General features: G+C 32.9%; 1 protein-coding gene across 5 annotated transcripts in view; it reads left to right on the forward strand.

The window, feature by feature from the left end:
* Window positions 1-24,652, forward strand: part of LOC142342656 (uncharacterized) — a 201,459-nt gene that overhangs the window by 147,053 nt on the left and 29,754 nt on the right. For all 5 annotated transcript variants that reach the window (XM_075394110.1, XM_075394106.1, XM_075394109.1 and 2 more), the window contains exons 15-18: window positions 2,244-2,338; window positions 5,970-6,120; window positions 11,312-11,692; window positions 12,161-12,197. In XM_075394110.1, coding sequence (XP_075250225.1) covers window positions 2,244-2,338; window positions 5,970-6,120; window positions 11,312-11,692; window positions 12,161-12,197 — 664 coding nt within the window. The remainder of the gene's footprint in view (window positions 1-2,243; window positions 2,339-5,969; window positions 6,121-11,311; window positions 11,693-12,160; window positions 12,198-24,652) is intronic.

The raw sequence follows: 24,652 nt of genomic DNA on the forward strand, positions 1-24,652 counted from the left end.
CATTCTTTATCTTAAACGAGAGGTTACTTTTTTTCTGCAAAAAAACTAGTCTAGCAAAAAAAATATTTGAAGCAGAACCAACTTTCCTTCATAACTTTGCTCATTTTCCAAAGAATTTCTTTCGCAGAAGATGACAGTTTTCTATCAACGTAAATGGTTGATATTTTTCAACGACATGACCTACTATTATTTAATAACAGTTTTCAGGCGTTTAGCATCTTAATCAGTTTTGCCAGTTTGGGCCTTTTGGTACCTTTTAACTCTTACATAGCTTTTTTTCACCTGTTCTATCTCAAGGAAAGCTTAATTAAAAATTGAATGTTGTAAGCTTAACAATAATTGTGTTATTTTTCTATAGGAGAAAAATTTATTAAATATAGTTACAACAAACTGAATAACTAACTGAAAATAGCAGCTTGTATTTACTGTACCTTCTTGTCTATCGATTTCAGTGAATTTTGGGAAATCGGAAGACTCATGCTTGAAAAACGTATAAAGAATTATTAGAGAGATTTTTTGTTCCACGAGCTCGCGTCCATGGAAAATCTTATTAGGCTAACTGTTGCATATTTTATGTTTCCTTGGAGAAAAGTCTGGTTGAAGATATGTTTTGCATTCTTTGTGGAGCGTTTTGAATTAATTATTGTTAGAAATGGCCGGAGCAGATGATGGTACTTATGCAAACAAATTAGAAATCTTGAAAATTCTTTTTTGTTTTGTTAGCGATTTATGTGTCTGTGATTGCTGAATAATGCAATTTAAAATAATCCGTTAGTTATATATTTTGAAAAAAAGCAGACGAAATTACTTTTAAGAAAACCCCTAATTGGTGTGAATAATCATTTTTTCGGAGCATTTTCCGTTTTTTTTTACAACTGTGGTTATGTTATTCTCTTGCTCTTTGTTTTTGCTCAAATTGAATTTTTTCTAGAGCTCCATTTTAGGCGATGAAAATAAATTGTCCTATTATTTGGAAAACATTATTTTATGTGTTTTTTTATTATTCCACAACACCTAACCGGTTGTTTCGCTTTTCTTGAATTGCTAGAATCTTTTTCTGAATCATTTTCAGAAAAATTTTCAGATAATTTTTAGAACACCTGATGTGACCATTTTAAATCATATTTTGCTGCTCAAACTGATTTAATTTTGTTTTAAAAGTTTTTTAGATGATTGCGGTTGGAACATAAACTGCGAGTCCTGCTTTCAATTACAGCCGAATATGTCTTTATTTGGCTTCAATTTTTTTGGCTATTTTCTGTTGCACCGACTTCATCAGAAAATGCCCTTTACAAAATTTTTGGAGAGTATAGAATGCAGAACAGCATCTTGCAAGCAAAGCGTATTGCAAGAACAGCCTGACAGATGCCCTAGATTCTGCGTGTTCCACTTTTTTTCCACAAAGATTGCACCAGAACCCGGAGAGATTCGAACTGGCCGCCTAAGAAAAGAAGAAAGAGAAACACCCAAAAAAGCTAAGGCTAACGCATATAAATAGGAACATCAGCAAAATGCGCGAGAACCAAGATAACCGTTGAAGTTTAGACTGCCGGGGATTTCTGCAAAAAATTACTTTTCCTGACAATTTAAATCGGGTCTGGTTATATATAGATTTAGAAGCATTGTTTATTATCATCAGATTCACTGCATTTTAGGATTGTCTTTAATCTTGATGTGAAAGTGTCAAATCAAAAGCAGTTTAAGATTGATGATTCCTCTTAGAAAATAAACAACATTTGATAATCAATCAACTGTGGTTATAATCATATAAACTGAGAAGGTTATTATTAATAGATGCAACAGTTTCCTGCGTCAGACGGGGAAATTTATCAAAAAAATGTGATTGATCTAACTCAAGCACCATTTACTGTCAAAATGTCTGCAATACCCTATTAACTTAATCGGTGAATCTTATATCTTTTGAATGCCCGTCATTTATAATTCAATTTCAATGAACTCTTCAGACGTGAAGTACTTTTGAAGATATAGAGTTCTTGATTTTGCAAATACTTACTTTTGATGGAAAAACATTCAAAGCTCTACATACATGTGCCCTAATGCCTTTTTTATTGCACAGAGTAAGTGTGTTAAAAATGTACTGTCGTTCCGACACAGAGCACTGGGACAACTTGAACGGGGGGGGGGGGTAATTAAATTAATGTGACTAATGGAGGAAGGCGGGGCATGGGGGGTTAGAGTAGATATAACAATCGTTCAATACATAGAATTCGTTTTTGTTTTAGCACTGTGAGCTGATGTTTCGGATAATCAACCGAGTGGTCAATTTCCCACGAGAGGCGCTAGTTCTAGCCGAGAAGCGATTCACAAGTGCTACTGGGTTCGTATCTTGCATACAGTGTGATAGAAATAATTGAACATTATGTCTTATTATACAGCAGCTAGCTAGAAAATGCTGCTCTTCGGAAAATTAAACCTCTTCTGACTATCAAATGATGACTTTTCAAAGCGGTATATTAAGGTCATGTGATATTTTGGTCACGTTTTTGCTATATTGAGTGACCTGAAAAAACCTAACAACTTTAACAACGTATTTGATGGCTGAATATTTAATCATTCAAAAAAAACTAATCTATTTTTTGAAAATAAATATGATCAGTTAATATTTAAAAAAACACTTGAATACCAGTGATATATATCATTTACCAGGTCGAGGGGAGCGTGTCTAAAGCCAAATTAGTTGTTACAGTTGCGAAGCTGTAAATTGAGAGGAGATCCGTTGCGGTGATCTTGGTTTATATTTTTGTTCCATCGTCTGACGCTCTTTTTGGTTTAACATTTTTTAATCTACGCAAACTTCAAGTGAGCAATATTGTTTGCAATTTTTGATCTTTTTCATGCCGCTATTTCATTGCTCTTTTGCTACTTTCATGCATTTTTTGTGGGCGGTGAGTTGTAAGCTTTGTGGGATAAGTTTTTTTTTATCATAACTGACGTTACGATAAAAAACACAGACCTTGTTGGCGGTTTTTGTTGGCGGTGACTTTTAAATTGAACTGTGTGATAAATTTGGTGAACATCGCTTTTTAAATGACTTCTTACTGTATTAAATTTGCTGGAGACCAACTTAACACTTTTCAAGGTGAAAAGAGGGCTCCTATATAACGTTGATAATAAGCATGGCGACCAAAATAACTAATCTGAATTTTTTTGGAGGTGTTGCTATCTATACTCTTCATCACATAAGTCTGTTTTGCAGTTATATCCGCCGGCGATGTTATAATATGTAAATTCATCAAAATTTAATTAATTTTCAATTGTTCATATATTTTCATATAATAAAGTAGGGCTTACTTTTCTTCAGCATATTTACCGAGGCTAAATAACAAGAATTGTTTTTTCTAATTGACAATCAGATTTCTCGTCTTTTCTGGGTGTGCAATAACATATAAACCATTAATCCTTTTAAAACGCTTTTCTTAGCTTTTTATTTCTTGACAAAGGCTGGGAAACTTTTCAGTAACAAATCTTGGTCCATTAAACCATTGTTTTCCGTTAACATCGTATGCTCTTTTAAATTGAAGGAAAATAATTGCTAGTTCGAAGGAATGTAAATTGAGAACGTGCAAACTTTTTCTCTTTGTGAAATGAGCTTTGGCGTTTATCCCAAAAATTGACATGTGAGTTGCATTTTTTATTGCCATTCGTTAGTCTATCAGTGTTTCCAATGCAACAGTGTGATTTTTTTATAAGTGTCCCTCAGATTGAAAACAAATAAATTTTTAAGGCATCAATTATTAGTAGTTTTTTTACTCCTGGAAACTTTACCAATAATCCGATGAACTTCTTATGATTCAATACTCTTATGTTTTTGCAATTGTATTTTTGTTGTTCTGCTCTTTCAAATAACAAAAAAGAAAAGCTTCAGAAATTATGCTTTGTTTAGTTAAAATTGCTTTGCAATGTGACGATAATTTCGAAATTTCTTTTTGGTTACCTTCAGTTTTTTTACTTATGCAGACATAAAAAGTTTTAACTATAAAATTAATACAGAGCAAATTAAAATACTAGCGTAAGAAGCTTCGATTTTTTAGAAACCAGAAGCTATCTTAATTTAGTTTTTATTTCCACATTTCCAAATTTCTTTTTGATCAGATCACCTAAAGTTTTTTTTATTTATGCAGACATAAAAAGTTTAAACTATAAAATTGATACAGAGCAAATTAAAATACTAGCGTATGAAGCTTCTATTTTTTTGAAACCGGAAGCTATCTTAATTTGTCTTTTATTTCAACATTTTCAAATTTCTGTTTGGTCAGATGACATTCAGTTTTTTTACTGATGCAGACATAAAAAGTTTTTACTTTAAAAATAATACAGAGCAAATTGAAATACTAGCGTAAGAAGCTTCTAGTTTTGTGAAACAAACCAGAAGCTATTTTATTTTTTATTTTGTTTCCAGTGGTTTTTTAATTGCTTTTTGTTCTTGTTTTTGATTATTATTCTGCTTAGGTTGGTCAATTATCTATTGGTCATATTTATATATATATATATATATATATATATATATATATAAATATAAATATATTTATATATATATATATATATATATATATATATATATATATTTCAACTTTGAACCAATGAATGCATAAAATTGTCATTGCTCTGACACTGGCATTTGTTGAACAAGCTTTTCACAATGAAGATAAAATTTTTGCAAGCTGCGTAGCGTAATCCATTATACAAATTCCATTTTGAGTTGCGAATGATCATACTTTTGAATTTAAAAATCGGACGCTTTTGAATTTAAAATTCGAATTTAAAATTTTTTTAAATTTCTGTAGCAAAATTGCTTTTGAATTTATCTGTCCATATTAAAATTTTGAGTTTATTTTCTCCGTGAAGTGATTGATCAAATTTGAAATAATCTTGATTTTTTTAAAAAATTTATACGTGATTATGCGATGTATTGTAATGACGTTTTCAGTGTTTGGAAAAGCGAAATTTTTGTCGATCCACTTTTTTATTTTCATATTTATTTGTTCAACAAAATTATGTCAAGCAAAGCAGATGACTAGCAATTCTGTTCTAGATTGCATAGCAACTTTGTTCAGAAAAATCTATGATGTATGATTTATCGAAATTACAAATTTATTCGGGAATATAATAGTTTTTTTTCATGATTTTATGGATTTCAAGCGCTATAACATTTGCATTTATGTAAGCTGTTTACGTATTTTTATTTGAGTAATTTTTATTTGTATTTATTTACATTTAAGTTGTTTTTCTTAGTCTAACCATTTGAAGTAACTGATTCAAAGTTTATGCAGGGGTCAGTCTTGGTGTGAAATAAACAAAAACTGTGCTCCAAAATTACAGATGCTTCAAATTTCCTAATTTTTGAAATTGTTTTTTTTTTTCTGATTTTTGGCAATATGCGAATATTGGAAATATTCAAATATTGGCAATATGCAAATATTTAAGCATATGCGAATCTTGCTATTTTGTTTCATTGATCTCCCGTTGTCTTGTTTATTTACTCTGTTGGAACTTTTTCTGGAACATTAAACGGAAACATTTCGTAGAAATATCCCTTACACAAAAAAATTAACTGATTTTGCACGATAGGTTTTTTGGGCGCATTTTGCTGGATATAATTTGCTATACAAGTTGAACAACTCACTTCAATTTTTTGTTATCTGGTTGATCATACACGTTGGAGTTTTTTCGTTGACAGTCATCAATCATGCGACAAAGCCCTCTCACTCGATAAAACGCTTTCGAATCTTTTTTTCGTTTTTGAACCCCAGAACGTTAGATACTTCCCAGCTATGGAACACGTGCCAATAGTTAAAGAACTTAGTTTAATATTTGCCCACAATTGTGAGAAATACTTTGCACATACTAAACGAGGTGGGAGGGTGGGCGAGGGGGGGGGGCTACAAAGGAAAAAAAGCCAGCTTTCAAAAATGACTTGGGTGAATTATGTCATTATTGTGTTTCTTCAGAATCAGGGATATTCTGGACAGTCTGGTGAGAAGGATGCCTGTGGATAGCAGCAAAGACTACACATTTGCAGCTCCCAATCTGGAAGTGGTGGTGAAAGTGGTGGATAAGGATCCACAAATCCTCAGTCAATCATCCGTCGCGCTTTCCATGGTCTGTATCTCTCACTTGTCTCTGCTGTTAAATATCTCTAATTATTGAAACCTTTCATGTCTTTGTTCCCACAAAATCTAATAATGGCTTGAATTATGTTATGTAATGAAAAATGAATTGTATGTCTTTCTCACCTTTATGAAATAAAATTTTCATTAAGACATGAAATTCTAGATTGCTGTTTCATAAACTGAGCTATGCTTATTTATTGGCTGCTGTTTCCAATTTTTGAAATGGTGCTCCATTTTTCAGAGCTTTTAAACTTTTTCTTATACTACATATCTGAGCCTTGGCGCTTCTTAGGAGATTGGGTTGAATCGTATCAATTAACGTTTTCGTATCAATCGTATCAAATTAACTTTTTTCGATGACTTGAAACACAAACTTTAGGGGGAAATTTTTTTTGGCAGAATAAATTTATTGGCAGAATTTTTTTGGCAGAACTAATGCATATTGATCGCTTATGGTTATCAGTTGTAGAGTTGTGGTTATCCATCTCTATAGTTCTTTTACTTCAGGTATCAATTTTTTTGAGTATTTAATTTATAAACAATTTATTGTAGCTGATATCAAAACTGTTATATTTTGTTTCGATGCTATTCATTAACAATCTTTTGACTACATTTGCACTCTTGTAAACAAAATACTATTTGGTTAAAATTGTGTTTCAGTTTATATCATTATTTTGTCAGAGAGTCTAATTGTCTAAAGTTGGTTTTCCGATTATTCAGTACAAAGTTAGATTGAAACACTAGTTGCTCTCAGACAAAGTTGATAGCGATTGTAGTCGCTCCTTTTTTGGTTAGATTGGTTTTTTCTGCAAAAATTTTGGTTAGATGGGTTCGACAAACTTTTTCTGCAAAAAATTTGGTTAGATAGATTAATTTTGTTGTCCTTGACTTCTTTAATCTTGCTCATTTAAATAGCTCTCATTCGATTTTGAGCAGCTAAACGCAACTGACTGCAATCGATTTTCCTGAGAGTTGAACAAAAAGTGCACCGAAACCGATTTTAAGTTTTCTTTTTAGTTTCGTTTCAGTTCACGAGATCCCTTGTGACCCTCCCTAAGCTAACTACAATGGAAAGCCCCGACGGCTTGCCGTAAATTCAGTTTGTTTGACGTTACGTTGTTATGATTTTCGGAGACAAGAATGAAGGCTGACTTTTATGGCGGCAAAGCGACTGTTGAAGCCTTTTTTTAATCTTCGAGATAATTTTAAGATTATGTTTCTAAATCGGAGCATCGAATTTTGTTAAGATTGGACCACCCGTTTGTGAAAATTTTAGTCTTAAAACTTAATCAGAAGTTACTTTCGTTTGATGATTTTAGTCAAAAAGGGGCAGTAAATGGTACAATAAGGAGAGTGCTTATATCATTATTTTCAATTCAAATTTCTTGTAAAGCATAGTGGATTTTTTTCTTTTGCATAGTTTGACTTCTGTTTTTGATTTTCTTTGTTGTTGTTAGTGGTTTTAGTGGTTTTCAAATTCCATTCTTAGAATGCTCAATTGAACTATAATTTCCCATTTTCTCATCAGTTTATTTGAACTGATTCGAATGAAATTTGAAGGCCAACAGAGGACAACAAAATGGTCATACTTCAGGCACCATTTCTCGCAAGACATTGATATTCTCAAAATTTGATTTGAACTTAAGGTTGAAAGTTTAGGTCGATTCAAAATATTGAGTTTGAACTGGTCAGGCAGCCTGGTGGCTGTACATAAGAAAACTCTAATTTTAATAATAGAACAGAAGTTTGTAATTGCTACCAAGTAGTATGTTCTCTTCTGTCTTTTCATTGGGTTATCACAGTCTTTTCTTTGAAAGTTTTGTGTTTGGAAAGTGAAGAGAATTGTTTTCGCTAGTGAACATAATTTTGGATCATAAAAATGATCAACTGATTTAAAAACTGATCAATGGATGAAAGTAATGTGGCATTGGTTCAATACTAATCTAATTATATAAAATTGCTTTCAAGTATAATTGCAAAAAGAAATTTCTGGCAATATATTTTCAAGCGTTTATTGCTTTTTAAACGAGTCTTTAGGTCGATTTATGTTCTATTATTTGTCAGATTCTTTTTTGTCCTTTTGAGGTTTCCATCGTCAGCTGTCTAGGTTACGATTTTTCTGATGCAGTTTTAAATTTTACATCAAACACGCGTTCATCTCCAATTTTTTGTGGGCCGAAAAAAAAGACAATCAGTAAAGTTCGATTGAATAATCGGAATCTGTATATTGTGAACATGTTTATACTGCGGTATATTAACTTAGCGCGCCGTTACATTGTACCTTGTTGATGTAGCTTTTCCACTTTTAATGTTCCAAACTCAAGATTATCCAAATTATTTTGGTCAAGAAATTTTGCGATTGATTCTGAGCGACTTCCAATTTTGCAGTTGTTTCCTGAAATCAGGTTGCTTACAAATTTGATTTAAAACGGTATTTCCAACCTGGGAACATTCAAATTGTTTTGTGATTTAGATAACACTTCTCCTGAGTTTGTCGAAAACAAAACAAAGTGATGCCTATACCATATCTTTTTGGGTTTTTTATGACTGTCATTTATAGTTTTGTTATGAACTTGACCAATTGTTTTTATTGCTCCAATTGTGTTTTTATAGCGATTCTTTTTGCATGACTGATTTGTTGTCTGAACCTTTTAATTTTTTGCCCTCAAAAACGGGATAAACAGGTAAAGCCCAGAGGGCATTAAGTGACTGAGGTGTTCTCGTAGAGCCTTCCGGCTTACTATTATCTACTCGATTAAGCAAAACTGCTTTGAGGAGGCAATTTCATGGTGTGAAGGGTGGTTCTTAATCTGAAACGTTTGACCCCCCCCCCCCCCCCCCCCATCCAAACACTCCGTCCACTCTTCTCCACCTGGTGATTTGGACATTGGACTCTGCTCTCGTCCAGCTCTCCCATTGTTAGTCGGTTATGTTCATTATTTGTATTCTTTGCTTATTGAACGGGCTGGATATTCTTCTGAGTTTCAGTTTTGCTCAATTTTCGTGACGCTAAAATCTTCTTGAGATATTTTAAGCTTCGTTTTTTTTCTACCTGTTTTGTTCACATCTTTTTTCTTAGTAAAACCTGACAAATGAAAGTGGACTTAGCATCTAAGAATACACTTAACAGTTCTTAGATTAATTAAATAATAATATAGTTACAATTTATTATCACTTTCTGCTATTGGGTACCAGTATTTGTTCCGACCCCTCTTGAGGGGGGAGGAATTATATACTCAACTGGGGTTTTTTGTTCAGACAATTTTGACTGATCGATATATTCATCGTACAGAGTTATGAGTCATTAAAAAGCTTGTCCAGCGTAGAATTTGAAATTAAAAAGATTTTTCGTGGTTTAAATTTTTGTGAAAATTAGAGCTATTTGGTTTATTTTTATTCGAATTTTCAGGAATTTTTGCTTTATTTTAGTCAATTCTCCCAAAATATGTAAAAAATACCAGCAACATCACTGTTGGTTTTAGTTTTAAAGAGAAAAAAGGACTATTGACAATTTTGATTTTATGTTTTTGGCTAAAAATTTGGCTGAAAATTTCAAAATTCAGCCTTTGTCATCCAAAATTGCCCGAAATAAGCTCCTTTAATCTACTTTGATTAAATTTGCCGGAAGTACACACCCAAAAACAACTAACATAATCTTTTTAAACTACGCTAGTCTTACATCCTTTTCCATTGAGACTATTCTGGAATTAAAGTTTTGCCGTTTTTTGCTAACTTTACTCTATGATTATCGAAAACGCAGTGTTTATTTATGAGCTTTTAACTAACAAGTTATCTAGATCTATAATATTCACTACAATTGAGTGTTCATAATGGACGGACAGCATTAGCAGGGCTGGTTTTGGTCCAATCTTGGACAGTTACAATCCAAAAATAATTACGAGTGTAATTAGTTGGTCTTTTTTAAAAAAAATCGATAATTTTTATAATTAAAGACAGAACAATTCTTAAAGCTCAGTTTTGATAAGTCCTATTGGCTTCATCAGCAGTTGCAAATTAATGTATCTAGTTTCTTTACTCGAAAGATTTTGTTCGTTTGACTTTTAAAAATGGTTGATTTTTAAGCAAACAATGGCTTATTGAACTTTGCCACTCTTTTTCTCATAATTTGGCCAACTTGTAGCTTAGTGTCAGTAAAGAAGGACTGCTTTTTCTTCCCCTTCTTTCTAATTAAATAAAATTTGATCTCGTCTGCTTGTTAAGTTATGGTTTTTGCCTTTGATACTACTAGATTTCACATTTTTCTTTATTTTTAGGCATTGGCCAATTTTCCACGTTTTTTCTCGTTTTGTCACATTATTGAATGATCACATATTACTTTAATGGCCTTCAATGTGCTGCTTCATTGAACATATAAAAGTCTTTAAAGGCTCGGATTATGGCTTTTACGGCTTCGACACCCCTTTCTTGAATAATTTAATTGAATTTTTTACAACTGCCTTTAATTTTCGTTTTTACTTTGTGTTTTCAGTCGTATAAAATCTTCTGAAACTTGACAGGTCGCATTGGTTTTTTATGGAACAATAAATGAGCCTATATTCTGATTTGAATAGATCGCTTTCATGACTTTGAAATCAATGGTTTTCAAAAATGAAAACAAAACATTTTTTACTTTTTCTTCTTTGTCTACTTGTTACCTAGCCCCGTTAATTACAGGTCACATATGACACTATTGTCGTCGAGGGAAGGTGCAAATTTATAAAATCTAATGTTTTTAAAGATGTTGTTATGAATTTACTGGCTTCGACACAGGTTTTTCGCAAAAAAAATAAACTAATTTTTGTCTAAATTTGACGTCATAATGGCTGATCTCATCAATCTAAGGTGGCATTTTTAATTCCACTGAGTTATCTGCGTTGGAGGCAATCTTTTTGTTCATGCACCTTTTTTGAAAAATACTTAATTTTTGGGGGTTTTCTATCTGATCTTTATTTGGTAGACATTCATGCCAAAAAGGCAGTTGAGCGGGGTCGGAAACGCACATTACTGAGTCTCTTTGTACGCTATATTGTTCTTTCAAATTCTTGGCAACATATTCCAAGATTTTCAATAGTTGTATCTTTATCAAGGTGTATCAAGTATTGGTTCACTGGGATTTCTGTCTGTAAATGTGGGGATCTGTTCCGTGAGAGCAATTAATCAATTATACTTCATATTTTTAGCGCAATCTCTCAATGGTTCTGCCTGGCAAACTGTTCATCAGCAACAAAACACCCAACAAAGTCAGGCTGATGGTGATCAACTTCAGAACCAACTCTCTCTTCGTCTCTCCTTTCCAAACATCACTTCTACCGTCATCCAACTCAAACTTCGATCACCAACTTTATTCCAACTACGGACCCAACCTCTACTCCTCATCCGGGAGGTTCTACGATGATCAGCGCGGATCGGCCAATCAGAACACTGTGTTTGGCAACAGCCAACCAGAAGCGCCCGTTGTTAGTATCAGTGTAGAGAATGGTGCCAATGACTTTGGACGGCCTCGGTATGGAAATATGGACGAGATGCCGGTTCTGTTTTCGTTCCTGGCTGCTATCAACTCAGTTAGTATCGTTTTATTCATCTATGCCCAATTAATTCGGGAATTTTTATCATGTAAGTCTGTACAATTTTCCTACGATGTTGTGTTATGAGATATCTGTCGGAGGATCTTATAAGACAGCATATCATGTCTTGTTATCAGGTCTGATAAGACAATAATTGAAAGTGATACGATAAAACTTCCCTTAGCTGATCTTACACGGTTAAAAAAAACTCATCTTGCAAATGCGATTACAGTTCCAGAATCACTGGGGCAATATCATAAAAGAATTGGAACAATTTTTGAACATAAACGATTTTTAAATGTGTATAATTATATAACCCACCCACATCGAGATATTTCAAATATGGTTTCGCTAAAAACAAAAAATTTTGGAATCTGAAAAAAAAACAGTATCGCAAAATAAGACCTTGCGGACATTTGCACTTCAAATTGTTCATTAAGATGTTCATTTACTTTTTTGTTTCAGTCAATGACCCCAAGATGTGTGTACTGGAAAGATAACGGTAAGATATTGTTTATTGCTCTAATTTATTCAGGTTAATTTATCCAAACAAATCCATTAAGCGACTACCCATATTTTACCCTCTAAATTGTTGATTTTCCTTATCTCTTATTGTTGTCTACCGAGCCTTCGTAGAGGCTAGATGCAATAAGTCATAAGATAAGGGATGCTCTTATTCTCCAATAGCTCTTGCAAAGAGATATCTGCAAAGGGGGATTTGTAATGATCAGAACTTGGAACTAAAACCGAAAGTGCAGTCCAAATTGATGTTTTGTGTTTACGCAGTCGATTATGGAACCATATTTCTTTAGGACATTCGTTAGGACACAATCTTCAGGTCCGGCATTGCCATTTAGCTTTTTAGTAAGAGAAATGGGATAATTTATGAAAGCTTGAGGGAATTAAGTTTGTACAGTTCTCTAGAGCTCTTCTTCATGTTTTGAAGGGTAAATTTGTCCGACGCCTTTTTTAGTGTCCTCACCCAATGTGGTTATATAACTTTTTTTACGCTTAAGATAAGCACAACCAAAAAACACAACTCAGAGAATTTCATTCGAAGTTAGTTTAATTCTGCGCAATGAATGGGTAATTCATCTTAATCTCCGACAGCAATTTAGTATTTGTTTTGAAGATAAAAATAACAAGGAGGGTCGGTATTGTGCATTCGCACATAAAGTTCCGACCACGCTCGTCGAATTTTTGGCATAAATATTTATCAAATGAGGAACAGATAAAACAACCCAAAAACTAAAGGATTTTTCAAAAAAAATGGTGTGTGGACAAGAAGATTGCCTCCAACGCAAATAATCCGGTGTAAAAAAAACGCCGCATTAGATTGATGCGTTTTGCCACTATTAAGAAAGCAAGGCTAGACGAAATACAAAATAAAAAAAACAACTAACATTAATTGCATCAAAAACTTTAAGTCCATTTAAAAAAAACTTATTAACAAAGTCAAGATAGCGTCAGATAAAACTGAAACTAAATAAAATAACTTGTATTTATTTGAAAAGATATGGGTCCGGTCCATAATAAGGCTTGGTAACAATTGGACAAAACAAAATCAGCAAAATGAAAAAAATCAGTTATATTTTTTTTAAAAACAATTAAGTTCAAATGTTATGCAAACCATTATATATCAACTGACAACATCTAAATGTTTTACAATAAACTACGCCTCTGAGGTTTTTATAGAAGGGCTTTAAGACCTGTCACTGTTCAATTTTTTATGGTGTTACAAAAAGAGCAACAAATAGAGACAACAAACAAAAATTCAAATAAAAGTTGCGAGAAAAAGTTGTTTAAGCCGTAAGGTTAAGCCTCTAAAAATGTCTGGTTGCGCCTTTTTTCATAGACACGAAAATGGGGTATGTGGCCAATCATTAATGAGACCAGGTAAAAAGTAGAAAAAAAAGGTAAAGAGGAAAAATTAAGAAATACCTTTGTATTTTTTGAAAAAAATTATTTTCAAAGTCATGAATGCAAATGAAATAATTAAATAGGTACATTTATTCATCCAAAGGAATTGCTTTAGAACTGAATTTTTCAGAAAATGTTCTTCGTCTACAAACAGATCGTAAAATATAGACAAAAATGAAAAATTAGTTTACTTTTTTTGCGAAAAACACGTGTCAAAGCCAATAAATTCATAACGGATTATTATAAAAACCATTAGACTTTGTACACTTACACCTTGTGATAACTATATTGTCATATATGACCTGTAATTAACGAGACTAGGCAACAAATAAAACAAAAAAGAACAAAAATGCGAAGTTGAAGTGATTTTTTTGCAATTTTTGAAAACAATTTTCAAAAAAAAGAAAGCCATCAGCTATCATTTAAACTCAGAACATAGGCTCATTCATTCCTCCAAATTAAACCAATGAGACTTGTCATTATCCAGGAAATCTCATGCGACTAAAAAGTCAAAGTGAAAACATAAGTTAAAGACAAATGAAAAAAAAATTCCTCGAAAGGGGTGTCGATGCCGTTAAAACATTAATTTACGCCTCTAAAGATTTTAATAGGTTCTATTGTTCTTTATTTTCAACGCCAATAATGAAATATGTGAACTGTTTTTAATAAGATGATGGGATTAAACGAGAAAAAAGAGAAAAATGAGCTTACGGCTAAAAGTCAAAAATAAATTGTTAAATCTAGTAGCATCAAAGCAAGAAAACCACAACTTTACGTATTAAACCGCAGAAAAGATTACATTTTAATCAAATAGAAGAAAGAGCAAAAAGAAACATTCTTTCTTTGCTGACACTAAGCTACAAGTTGACCAATTTAATTAAAAACGGTGGCAAAGTTCAATAAACCATTGTTTATTTAAAAATCAAACATTTTTAAAATTGAAAACGACCTTAATTGTTCGGGTGAAGAAAATAGATACATTAATTTGGAACTGCTCAGGAAGCCACTTGAACCTATCAACAGTGAGCTTTGATTTGAAAGTTCTGTTCTTTAATTAACAAAGAAAAGATCGAATGTTTTCTTTGAAATAAGACCGACTGACTACAATTCGAATTATTTTTGGATTGTAACAGTGCAAGATTGTACCTAACCATCCATTCTATTGCTGTTTGTTGATTAAAAACACTCAACTAATTCGAATGTTATAGATCTATATAATGTATTAGTTTGAATATCGAAAATAAATGCTGCGTTTTCGGTAATCATAGAGTAAAGTTAGCAAAAAACGGCAATTGACTTCCAGAAAACTCTCAACGGATGTGGAGGTATCCCTATCTCCCATTATAGTCTAAGAAGATTGAGTAAGTTGTTTTTGGGTTTTTGTATATCCTGTAAATTTAATCAAAGTGGACTACAGTAGCTTATTTCGGGAAATTTTTGATGAAAAAGGCTGAATTTTGAAATATTGAAAAAGGCTAGACAGGTTTTTTTAATGATACCTTTCACAACTCTACGATGAACATATCGATCGGTCAAAATTGTCCATTTGCGTATATAGTTCCTCCCCCAGCAAGAGGGTTGGAACAATTAATAGATAAATTTGAAGATTTTAATCAGTCTTTTAATCGGTTCACTTAGATTAATTTTAGCATTTTTGAATGTGTTTGAATTCTGAATATAGGATTAGGTTTTTGTAGTAATGATGAGAATTGAAAAAGAAACGGAAGAAAACAAATTTTACCTGATGAAATTGGTCATCTGTTGATAGGAGATTTTTTTCCTGATTAAATCAGCATAATTTTGAATTGACATGACAAAACAAAGAATATCAGAGGTAACTTGTCATGTACTTGCGTTTGTCATGGACTTTAAAACATTGAAAATTTTTTATTATTTAAATCCACGTTAGTGTGGAGGAAGAATATACTCAAATGAGCTTTTTTGTTCAGTAAAGGTTCGCCTATCGATGTATTCATTGTAGGGAGTTGTTTGAGGCATCATTAAAAAGCGCGTTCATCGTACAACAATTTATCTGAAAGTATTTACTTAATTTTCGTTTTTTTTTCACTGAGTTATCAAGGTTTAATTTTTTTTACATTTGACTTACTTTCGTTGTATTTGTATTTCCGTATTTGTACGCTTTTTTTGTCAATTTTGCTGAAAAATAAGTTACAATTGTAAAAACAATTTGTGAACGATAGCATTGTTGGCTTTACTCTAAAGATAGAAAACTGTTGTTGAACTTGTTGATCTAATTTTTTGGCTATTGTTTTTGCCATGTTTTTTGGAATTCAGCCTCTTTTCATCAAAAAAGCGCTAATTAAGCTTCTTTGGTTAGTTAACTTTGTTCAAATTGCCTCTATAACATATCTGAAACCTGCTGACACAATCTTTGTTTACTCCAAAGAGGGCTATTTTTACTTGCGCTTGCTTTGTGAAACAGAATTTTGCCGGTTTTTCGCTATCATAACTCAATAATTATCCAATTTTTTTAAAAAATTATTTTTCATATATTGACATTTTGTGAAACTATCAATATCCATTTTATGCGAAACACTTTTGTTGGAGGAACATAAAAAACAGAAATGCTTTTTTAAGTCTAATTTCTGGTTTTTACAGCCTAAAAACAATTCAGATTGAAATCAGTCGCTGTCTTCTTTTAGAAATACTTGTTATTTTTGCTTTATTGCTTTTTATAAAAAATAAATACGTAACAAGACAAATCCAGTACAATTAAGGTTTATGAATTGCAGGTGCATTAGTTTTTTTCGGGAAAGCCCGAGAAAACCTAATTTTTTTGTTCGGAAGCTTATGGTCGAAAGCTTAGTTGAATTTAAAAAAAACGTTTTTTTTTTCAAAAAAATGATTATTGAACTTTGCCATTTCTTTCTCTTGTCAAATTTGAGCTTAAGATTGGCATAGGCATAATAATTGAGGTTTTGCGTTTCAAAAAAGGTTTCGGTTTCAATACTGAGAGTTTTCGCAGCAATTTTTTGTTGTTCAGGCTCTTCCTTTGGTCTTCTCAAAATATCGAACGGTCAGATGACCTTTTTGTGGCGTTTAAAAAAAGGGATTAATTGAACAAGGCGCAGAATTTAAGTTTTTTGTTTTTGAATTTATTTGTCGTTGTTTTGTAGTGATATATAAAAATTCTGGCCAATAGCCAGAATTTTTATATCTGGTAATAACGGCGTCCTACGTTTGAATAAAAGAACCCATTAAGTGATTTCAATTGATAGCTAAAATTTTTCATATTTTTGAAGTTATATGTTTTGAAAAACATATAGACGTAGTGTTTAATTTTTGCACTTTGTTCTTTTTGTCGCTCTGAACCTAGTAACAGTAATAACCGTACGCAAGTCACACTAGTTGTGATGAAATAAAAGGTCCATTAAGCATATGTAATGTTTTTAGTGCATTGTTTATTGGTTTAGCGGCTTCGACACCGATTTTAATCGAAATTTCAATTTTTTGACTTCTTCCTGTATTTGTTCTTCGTATGACATATTCTGAATAATGAGAGATCTGAATGGCATTTTTTAGATAAAAATGCCGACTTTTCATTTGCTGGCTTTTTTAGTTGCACTTTTTTCTATGACTTGAGATCAATTGTTTTGGAAAGATGTAAATTTTAATTTTGCGCCCTCTATTCTTTTTTTCTACTTGCTACCTAGTCCTATTGTCAAGAGGTCAAATATCACATTATGGATGTTCAAAGAAGGCACAGTGGAATTCAACTTATTTTTTACGCAATAGATTATGATTTTTACGGCTTCGAAACCGTTTTCTCGCAAAAATTAATTGAATTTTTGTTTTTTGTTGATGTTTGTTGCTGTAGACGTTAGAAATATTATGGATAATGGCAGGCTGCAGTGTCTCCATATGGATTTATGAGTGAACAAGTAGTTGAAAATCTGAGTGGATATTTAATGGTTTTTGTTATTTGAAATGATTTGTTTTCTTTATTTGAATTATAAACGTATTTTTCAACTTTGCGTTTTGTTCGTTTTTGTCTACCTGTTACCAAATACCAGTCCCGTGTTTTTTCTAGTCTAGTGAAATACACATTATTTGGTTTAGTTTTGCTTTTATTTGACGCTATTTTAACTTTGTTTTTAATTCTCTTTTAAAAAATGATTTTTGGATGTAATTAAAGTTTGTTGTTGTTAATGTTTGATTTTGCTGCTTGTCTTGTCCGCAATCATAAAAATGGAAGTTCTTATTGGTAATTTTATGTAGCATTTTTTCTTTGCTAAGTTGCTTGAGTTTGAAGCAATTTTTAATGCAATCATCATTAATTTTTGAACAATATTTGATTTTTTGAAAGTTTTCTACCTCTGTCCGATTTGATAGACAATTCAGCCAAAAATATGGACGAGCGGGATTGGAAAATTATGTGCAAACGCACTTTACCGAGCTTCCTCTTTTCTGTATATTTTTTTGTACTAAAAGATGAGGACCTTTTCCTTGTTGCAGAAAATAATTTCACCATTTATTTTTCATTTTGAGAAAATAGCCTCTGGCTTATGCTTCTTGCTTTACTTCAATTTGCAATTTTTTATAATAGGAGAGCGTTGAAGTTACTTGCATTCCATACTCCTTGAAAACTCTTTCAACTTTTAACGATCATGGCTATACTACAAAGTTAAGAATTCTTGTTTTAATTTCAGGAGGCATTTTGATTTTTTTGTGCTTGCTATCTGGCGAGTGGCCACCTGAAGTGCTTACTTTACATCTCTTTCTGCCGGAAATGCCAGCTATCATTCTTGATTTTCGAATACCATTTTTGCAGATCTAACCATAAGCTTTATTTGCAGTTTGAACTATTATTTCCAGATTAATTTTTGCTCAGATGACAGAATATCTATACCGAAAGCTTTGAATTTGTACATTACAAGCGTTTACGGGTATTGCATGATTTTTATGTCTCTCATCTTTCAAGCCGCTTTCTATTTTTGCGAGATTTTTTAAAAATGGAATATACGTACTTAAACTTTTATTTGCGGTTTGTAAGTCGCAGTCACTTTCTTTGAAAGTAGGTTTGTTCCGCTACCGGACGCTTGTAATGTAGCTTTAATTACACGTAATGGTCGTCAGAGAGTCGTGTCAAAACTTAGTGTTCCAAATCAAATAGCAAATACGTGCATGAAATAACTTCAAATAACCTTCAGTTTTTTTTTCAGTTCATTCCTTTTGACTACGTCAGAACATTGTCAGAATAACCTTCCGAAAATAGCTTGTCATTTTTATTTCGCCATTTTATTGTCAAATTGTCGCCAAGGGGAACGTTGCATAAATTTTTACACTATAGCTAAACTACACACCAAGTTGTGCGCAGTTGTTCATGCTTCATCACTGTATAAAAACAGCTGCTATAAATCATTCATCAATCATTTCTATCAAATAATTGCGTCCTAAAAACGCTTCGCCAGTTTTAACAAAATCGCCGTCTAAGAGCCTTGTTCTCAAAATCAATAAAATCGCGTCTGAAAAGACAAAAAAGCGCTCTCGTAATTGTCAGTTATCTACGCAAGCAACGTAAACCTTTCTTTATTGCATTTTACTGCTGCAATAATCGCAAATTTGTATCGTAATTGACAAATCTAAGTGTTCTTACGTTTTACGATCAGCCATTTTCGTATTTTCTTTTCTACTTGTCATTTGGTTTTTATTATATCCAGACCTTTTTTTAAAAAAATAACGAATAACAACTTTCGCACCTGACAAAAAATTGGAACTGTTTCATTCTATTAGAAAACAGATGGTTAGTAATGGTTGTCAATTTTTTTTTCAATATTTTGCTAATATTTGTCCTCAAACTATTAAGTAGCTATGAATTGAGATTGAGTTGTGGAATTCAATTAGGAGTTGTCCTTTTTGTCATCCTAATAGTTTTCATTGCTGCACGTTTTATTGCACACCTGAAAATTAATTAACCGTATTTCTCGAAAACGTAGCCGTTTCTATTCTTCGCTACGACTGAAATGGGTCCAACCAAAATGCTGCGATTCGAATTTTGAAGTTTTTGAGGTCAGTTTTGTGCAACATTTCTCGAAAATCTACTACCAAAAAATTCGGGAATTTTTTTAACTACACAACTAGAAAACATTAACTAGTCTGTACTAACATCTTATAAAATCATTTATATTAAATCATCATTTCTTTCATATTGAAACGTATGTTACTCTGCAATGCTTGCTTTGCTTGACAATATGCAGTTGTTTGAGGTCAAGTTGGCAACCGATGATCGTTTAAAAATAAATAACAGTTGTTTCTGTGGCGCTTGAACGTCTCGGAAAACATTTGAGAAATCTATCAGATCTTTTAACTGAAAACTTCAAAATTTTTCCATTTTAATATTGAATAATGTTGAACTGGCCTGAATGTTGTTGCTGAGAAGCGACCTAAAGTTCTTATTACTGGCAGTTTATTGAGTAAAATAATCAGTATCCTGACCCTATCCCGGGCCGTCCAAGTACGATAGTAGTTACAGCAAAATTACAAAGATGAAAAATTTACTTTCTGTGTATCAATGGCAAGGGCTTTCATTGACGTCTACAGGTTTGTTGAATTGACCTAGTAATATTCGATTATGGATTTTTTATTTTGTTTTGTATCTGTATTTAATTGTGAAATAAGCGTAATGGTGTGTTTTTCATATTTTGTTTTACCTCAACTTGCTAACCCAATTGATTCGACGCGTGTAAGTATTTCACTGGGATAAATATTTGAAACCAATGGAGAAACAAAATAAAAGTTAGAGGCTTCATCGAGAATGCAATGCTTCATTCATGACTCAAGTCAATCTAGGAAACTTACGAAGAATGGAGAGATGACGTTCTATATACCTATTATGTTGCTCTTTTGGCAATTTTGTGACCGTTAGAGTCTAAAGCAAGTACAATAAATTTGTTTTTTTAGCATTTTGCTCGAAATTCCCTTGAAATACTAATTCACGCGTTTTCAATCAAACTTAATACGATAAATTACTCTCGCCAAAAGTTAGTGCTGGATTTTGACAGCATTTTGCCATATTTTAAATTGCTTTCAAGAGAAGTTTGGTCTTTTCCATTATAGCCTTACGCCACAATCATTTAGCGCCTAAAATGGTTTGTTCACATTGATTGTGGGGTAGGGGCTATGCGTTATATGACCCTTAAGTTGTGTTACCTTAATGGGAAAACCAAATATCGTAGGAATTAGACAAGCCCTCATTAATTGCTCTCAAACAAAGTTTGTATCAATTATGTCACACCTTTGGTCTTTTTATACAAAATTTTGCTTGACCGGTTTCATGTCTGACCTTTTTGATTTTTTTTCCTCGAAATGGGATAAACAGGTAAAGCCCGGAGGGCATTAATTCTCTAGGACTTCTTCCGTTTGTTCCGCTCCAGTACGTCTTGCATCCCAGTTACATTTCACGGGCCATTACATAGAAAATCATTGTAAAATATGACACATGCGTCTGGCAATGCACTCGCTAAGCGGAGGGAACAAATAGAAAAGATCCAGTTCCTCTTGATCATTTCGGATGACTAGACTCTAAGTATGCGATTCATTGAAACCGTTTGGAAGACATAAAGTCATGGTATGAAGGGCGGATCGTTTCTTTGAGACCCCCAAATTTAATGACCTCCGCTTACGTCAACAGCAACAACATTCCCACCAATTCAACCCCAGTCCCCACCTCTGCATATCGTTCAACCCGTAACCCAGCGCTCAAGCCCTCCCCTCCCCCCTCAATGTGTCGCTCACCCACGGGCCTTCAAAAAAAGTACAGCTAGCCTCCCTAATCCGCAGCTAGCTACTGATGAAGCAAGCTGCTTGACGTTTTTCCGTTATCTTTAGGTTTGCTTTTTTAATGCTATCTTTTATACAACTGAATTTTCATCTGACCATTTTCGGGTGACTTCTTCCTTCTGAAGCGGGATAAACTGGCAAAGCCCAGGGCATGAACTTGCTAAGCAGCTCTAGGAACTGTACTAGTTAGTCTCTGAGAAAGAAACTCCCAGAAATTAGAGAGGTTTAAATTCATGGTGTTAAAGGGGCAATTGTTGGATTTTTAGAACCCCATCTTCCACCCCTCGCCTTCAATCAACTGCCCCGCCCCTTCGCCGAAGGTGTAAATCTGCTGTTTAGAAGTGTATTCTCTTTTGAAGGGCAGTTTGAGGTGGTTTGAACACCTCCCCACTAACCCCCCTCGCTTTTTTCTCGCCCCCACCTCTCAACGTTCCCCCACCAGATTAATTCTTTGAAAACATTTACATGTAAATTTTTAAAGACCATTATCATTATTTTTTGATACCATTGTTTTTTTGGCATATTTTTTTCTGCAGGTTTTTACTACATGTTATTAAACATTTACAGTAACAGTTTGATATTTTTGAAGCATACTGAAATCATCCTAACTCAAATAAGTATACAAATTTATTGCTTTATCTTCTGTTCTTTTTGATACCAATTTTTGTTCCTACAAGTCAATAAAGTCTACCTTGTTTTCAATGGTAGCATGCCGGCTTTATTTGTTAATTTTTCATCGTTGAAGGTGAATATTTACATCGAATTCCTATATCAACACAAGCCTTACTTTCATCATTTTACTTTACATTCATCAAAATTCATTTCGTAATATTTACAGTAAATACTCGAGCAATTTGATTTAGTATTTGTTCTTTTTTTTAGTATTTTTGAAGCTCTAGTTTTTTCAACTGATAGCTCTAAATGTATCGAGAAAATTAAAGCTTTGACTACGATGAATTTCTTTTCTTTAATGAACACGTATAATATTATCTGTGTATAGAACAACCAGTTTTTTTTCAAAATTTCCCATTATATAAGAGAGAATTTGAAAAACAAGCTAGGAGTGATTTTCGCATAAAGGTCCCATCTGTTTTTTCCATACAACTATGTGTTTATATATTTGTTTATTTTTTTGTTTAAATAAAGCATTGAACAAATTCTGCCGGCCTATATCTGATGTATAATAAATTTTTGCTTAAGAGTTTATCGAAATTTCTCCAAATACTACTTAAGGGAAATATTGGGTTTTATTAATTCGCTTATAAACTAATTCGTAACTGTCAAGCGGGAGCAAAAATGTATTGAAATTTCATGTCTGTTAAAATATCAAGCACCTTGTGTACTTTATGACCCATTCAGGTCTTTTTTCCATAATTGCATAGCATAAACCTCCAATATTTATACCTATTGTGGCGAGTATTGCTATTTATTTTATTGCCTCTCCAGTTAATTTTACGAGTTTTGAGGGAATTTTCAAGTAGCTCAAAAAGCAGCAACGGGAAATTGCCTTACCATTTGTACGAAAGGGGAGGGTTCTTACCATAGGCTAATACACGGAGTGGTTTTGAGGTTTGCTTCCTGTGCGATTTTTGATTTCGCTTTTAAATTTCACCCTTTTTTCTAACTTCCTTTTTTGCTTTCCCAGTTTCTCCCTCTGTTTTATCTATTTCTGATTGCTCAATTTATTTGGGCTTAAACAGCCCATTGTAATAGGAAATCCCTCCGTGTTTGGTCTCCAAATATACATAACGTCTATTAAACATTTTTCGAATTATTTTAATAGTTTCTCAAAAATCCGCCCATCAAAATTACAATTCGCCTTGCTTAAATATCATCATTCATTTATGCAAACTAAAGCAATAATATAACGCTGAAAGACAGCGCAGCTTTAAGCAAAGAAAAAGTGCGTTTCTTTAACTTTATCATCAAAATTTCGTCTCTCAAAACTTTTTCTTCTTTTCTTTTTATTTGTCATTTGAGTTATTGATGCTTTCATTTCGAGAATTCCAGCGTTGAATGAAAGCTTGTTTTTTTTAAGTGGTGACAAAGTGTTATGATATAAAATAGTGGGTGTAAGTTTTACTTGTGGTCTTAAAAATGTGGATTTCGCGTTTTGAATTTTTGACTTGTGAGAAGAAAAGCGTAGGTCACTTTGTGCTACGATTAAGGCTTTTCAATGATTTTCAAACAATGGCTTTTGTCACGGCATGAAACAAATCCGCCCTTTGTTCAACACAAAATTATACCTCTTTTGTTCATATTAAATTTTCCTTGATAAAATAAATGGATTTTGCGCATGAGTTTTTCGATTGAGATGCCTTTTGCAAATGGGGATTTTGCGCTGAAATTTGCAACTGGGTTAAGGAGAGGAAGGGGGTTATTTTAATCACTTAATGGCATATTATTGTTAATGATGCGTTGCCGTGGGGTATGAAAAATACCCGTCACTTCAAAAAGTGCCTTAATTTAATATACAAACACACTTTTGTATACTTCTTACTATTTCTCCTTTTTAAAGTAAAAATTGCGTCCCATCCACAACTTCAGGGCAAGCTTTTCCCTGTTCATGTAAGGAAAAATTGGGAAAATTTTCCATCATTATTTACATATGGGCAAATTTTGTCTCCTTTTTCTCCGTGTTCCGGGTTTTTTTTTCAATTTTCATAAAATCATTGCTACATTCGCCCCTCCAAAAGTTACGACCCGGTAATAAAATTTTTTTACTGACGCAAAATTTTTTCATACAGTCGAGTCGCTTTAATTTTATTTCTTACTTCAAATTTATATCCTCCAGTTGCAGTTGAAATCTTCCCTGTTTTGGATGTAATTTGGTCAAATTTCGTTCATATTTCATCACAATTTAATGATCGCTTTTTAGATGTTTCCTCTTATTGGTTTATGCATGTTAATTTTTACTTGTTATTAAGCGGCTAAAGCGTGTGTGTATTGTATATTTGATTACTACTATACTAGCAATTTTAAGCGCCCATTTTCCCCCAATACACCAAATTTGTTCATTCCGTTTTCCATTTTTTCCATGCCTGTTTCACAAAATGGCTTCAAAAGGGCTCAAAATTGGTTTGAAAATTGTGTAGTAAGGCGAAAGCGTTAATCAGCTCGGCTTGTTTTGAAATGTCACTTTACATGTGCTCAAAGTGGTTTTCTTGATTACGATTTTATTTCCCCTTTCTACCCCCCTCCCCCCATTTTCTCACCTGGGCACAGTTAAGTTAGACG

The sequence above is a fragment of the Convolutriloba macropyga genome, chromosome 7 (assembly GCF_964194025.1).
Source record: "Convolutriloba macropyga chromosome 7, txConMacr16.3, whole genome shotgun sequence".
In the NCBI taxonomy this organism is placed as follows: Eukaryota; Metazoa; Xenacoelomorpha; order Acoela; family Convolutidae; genus Convolutriloba; species Convolutriloba macropyga.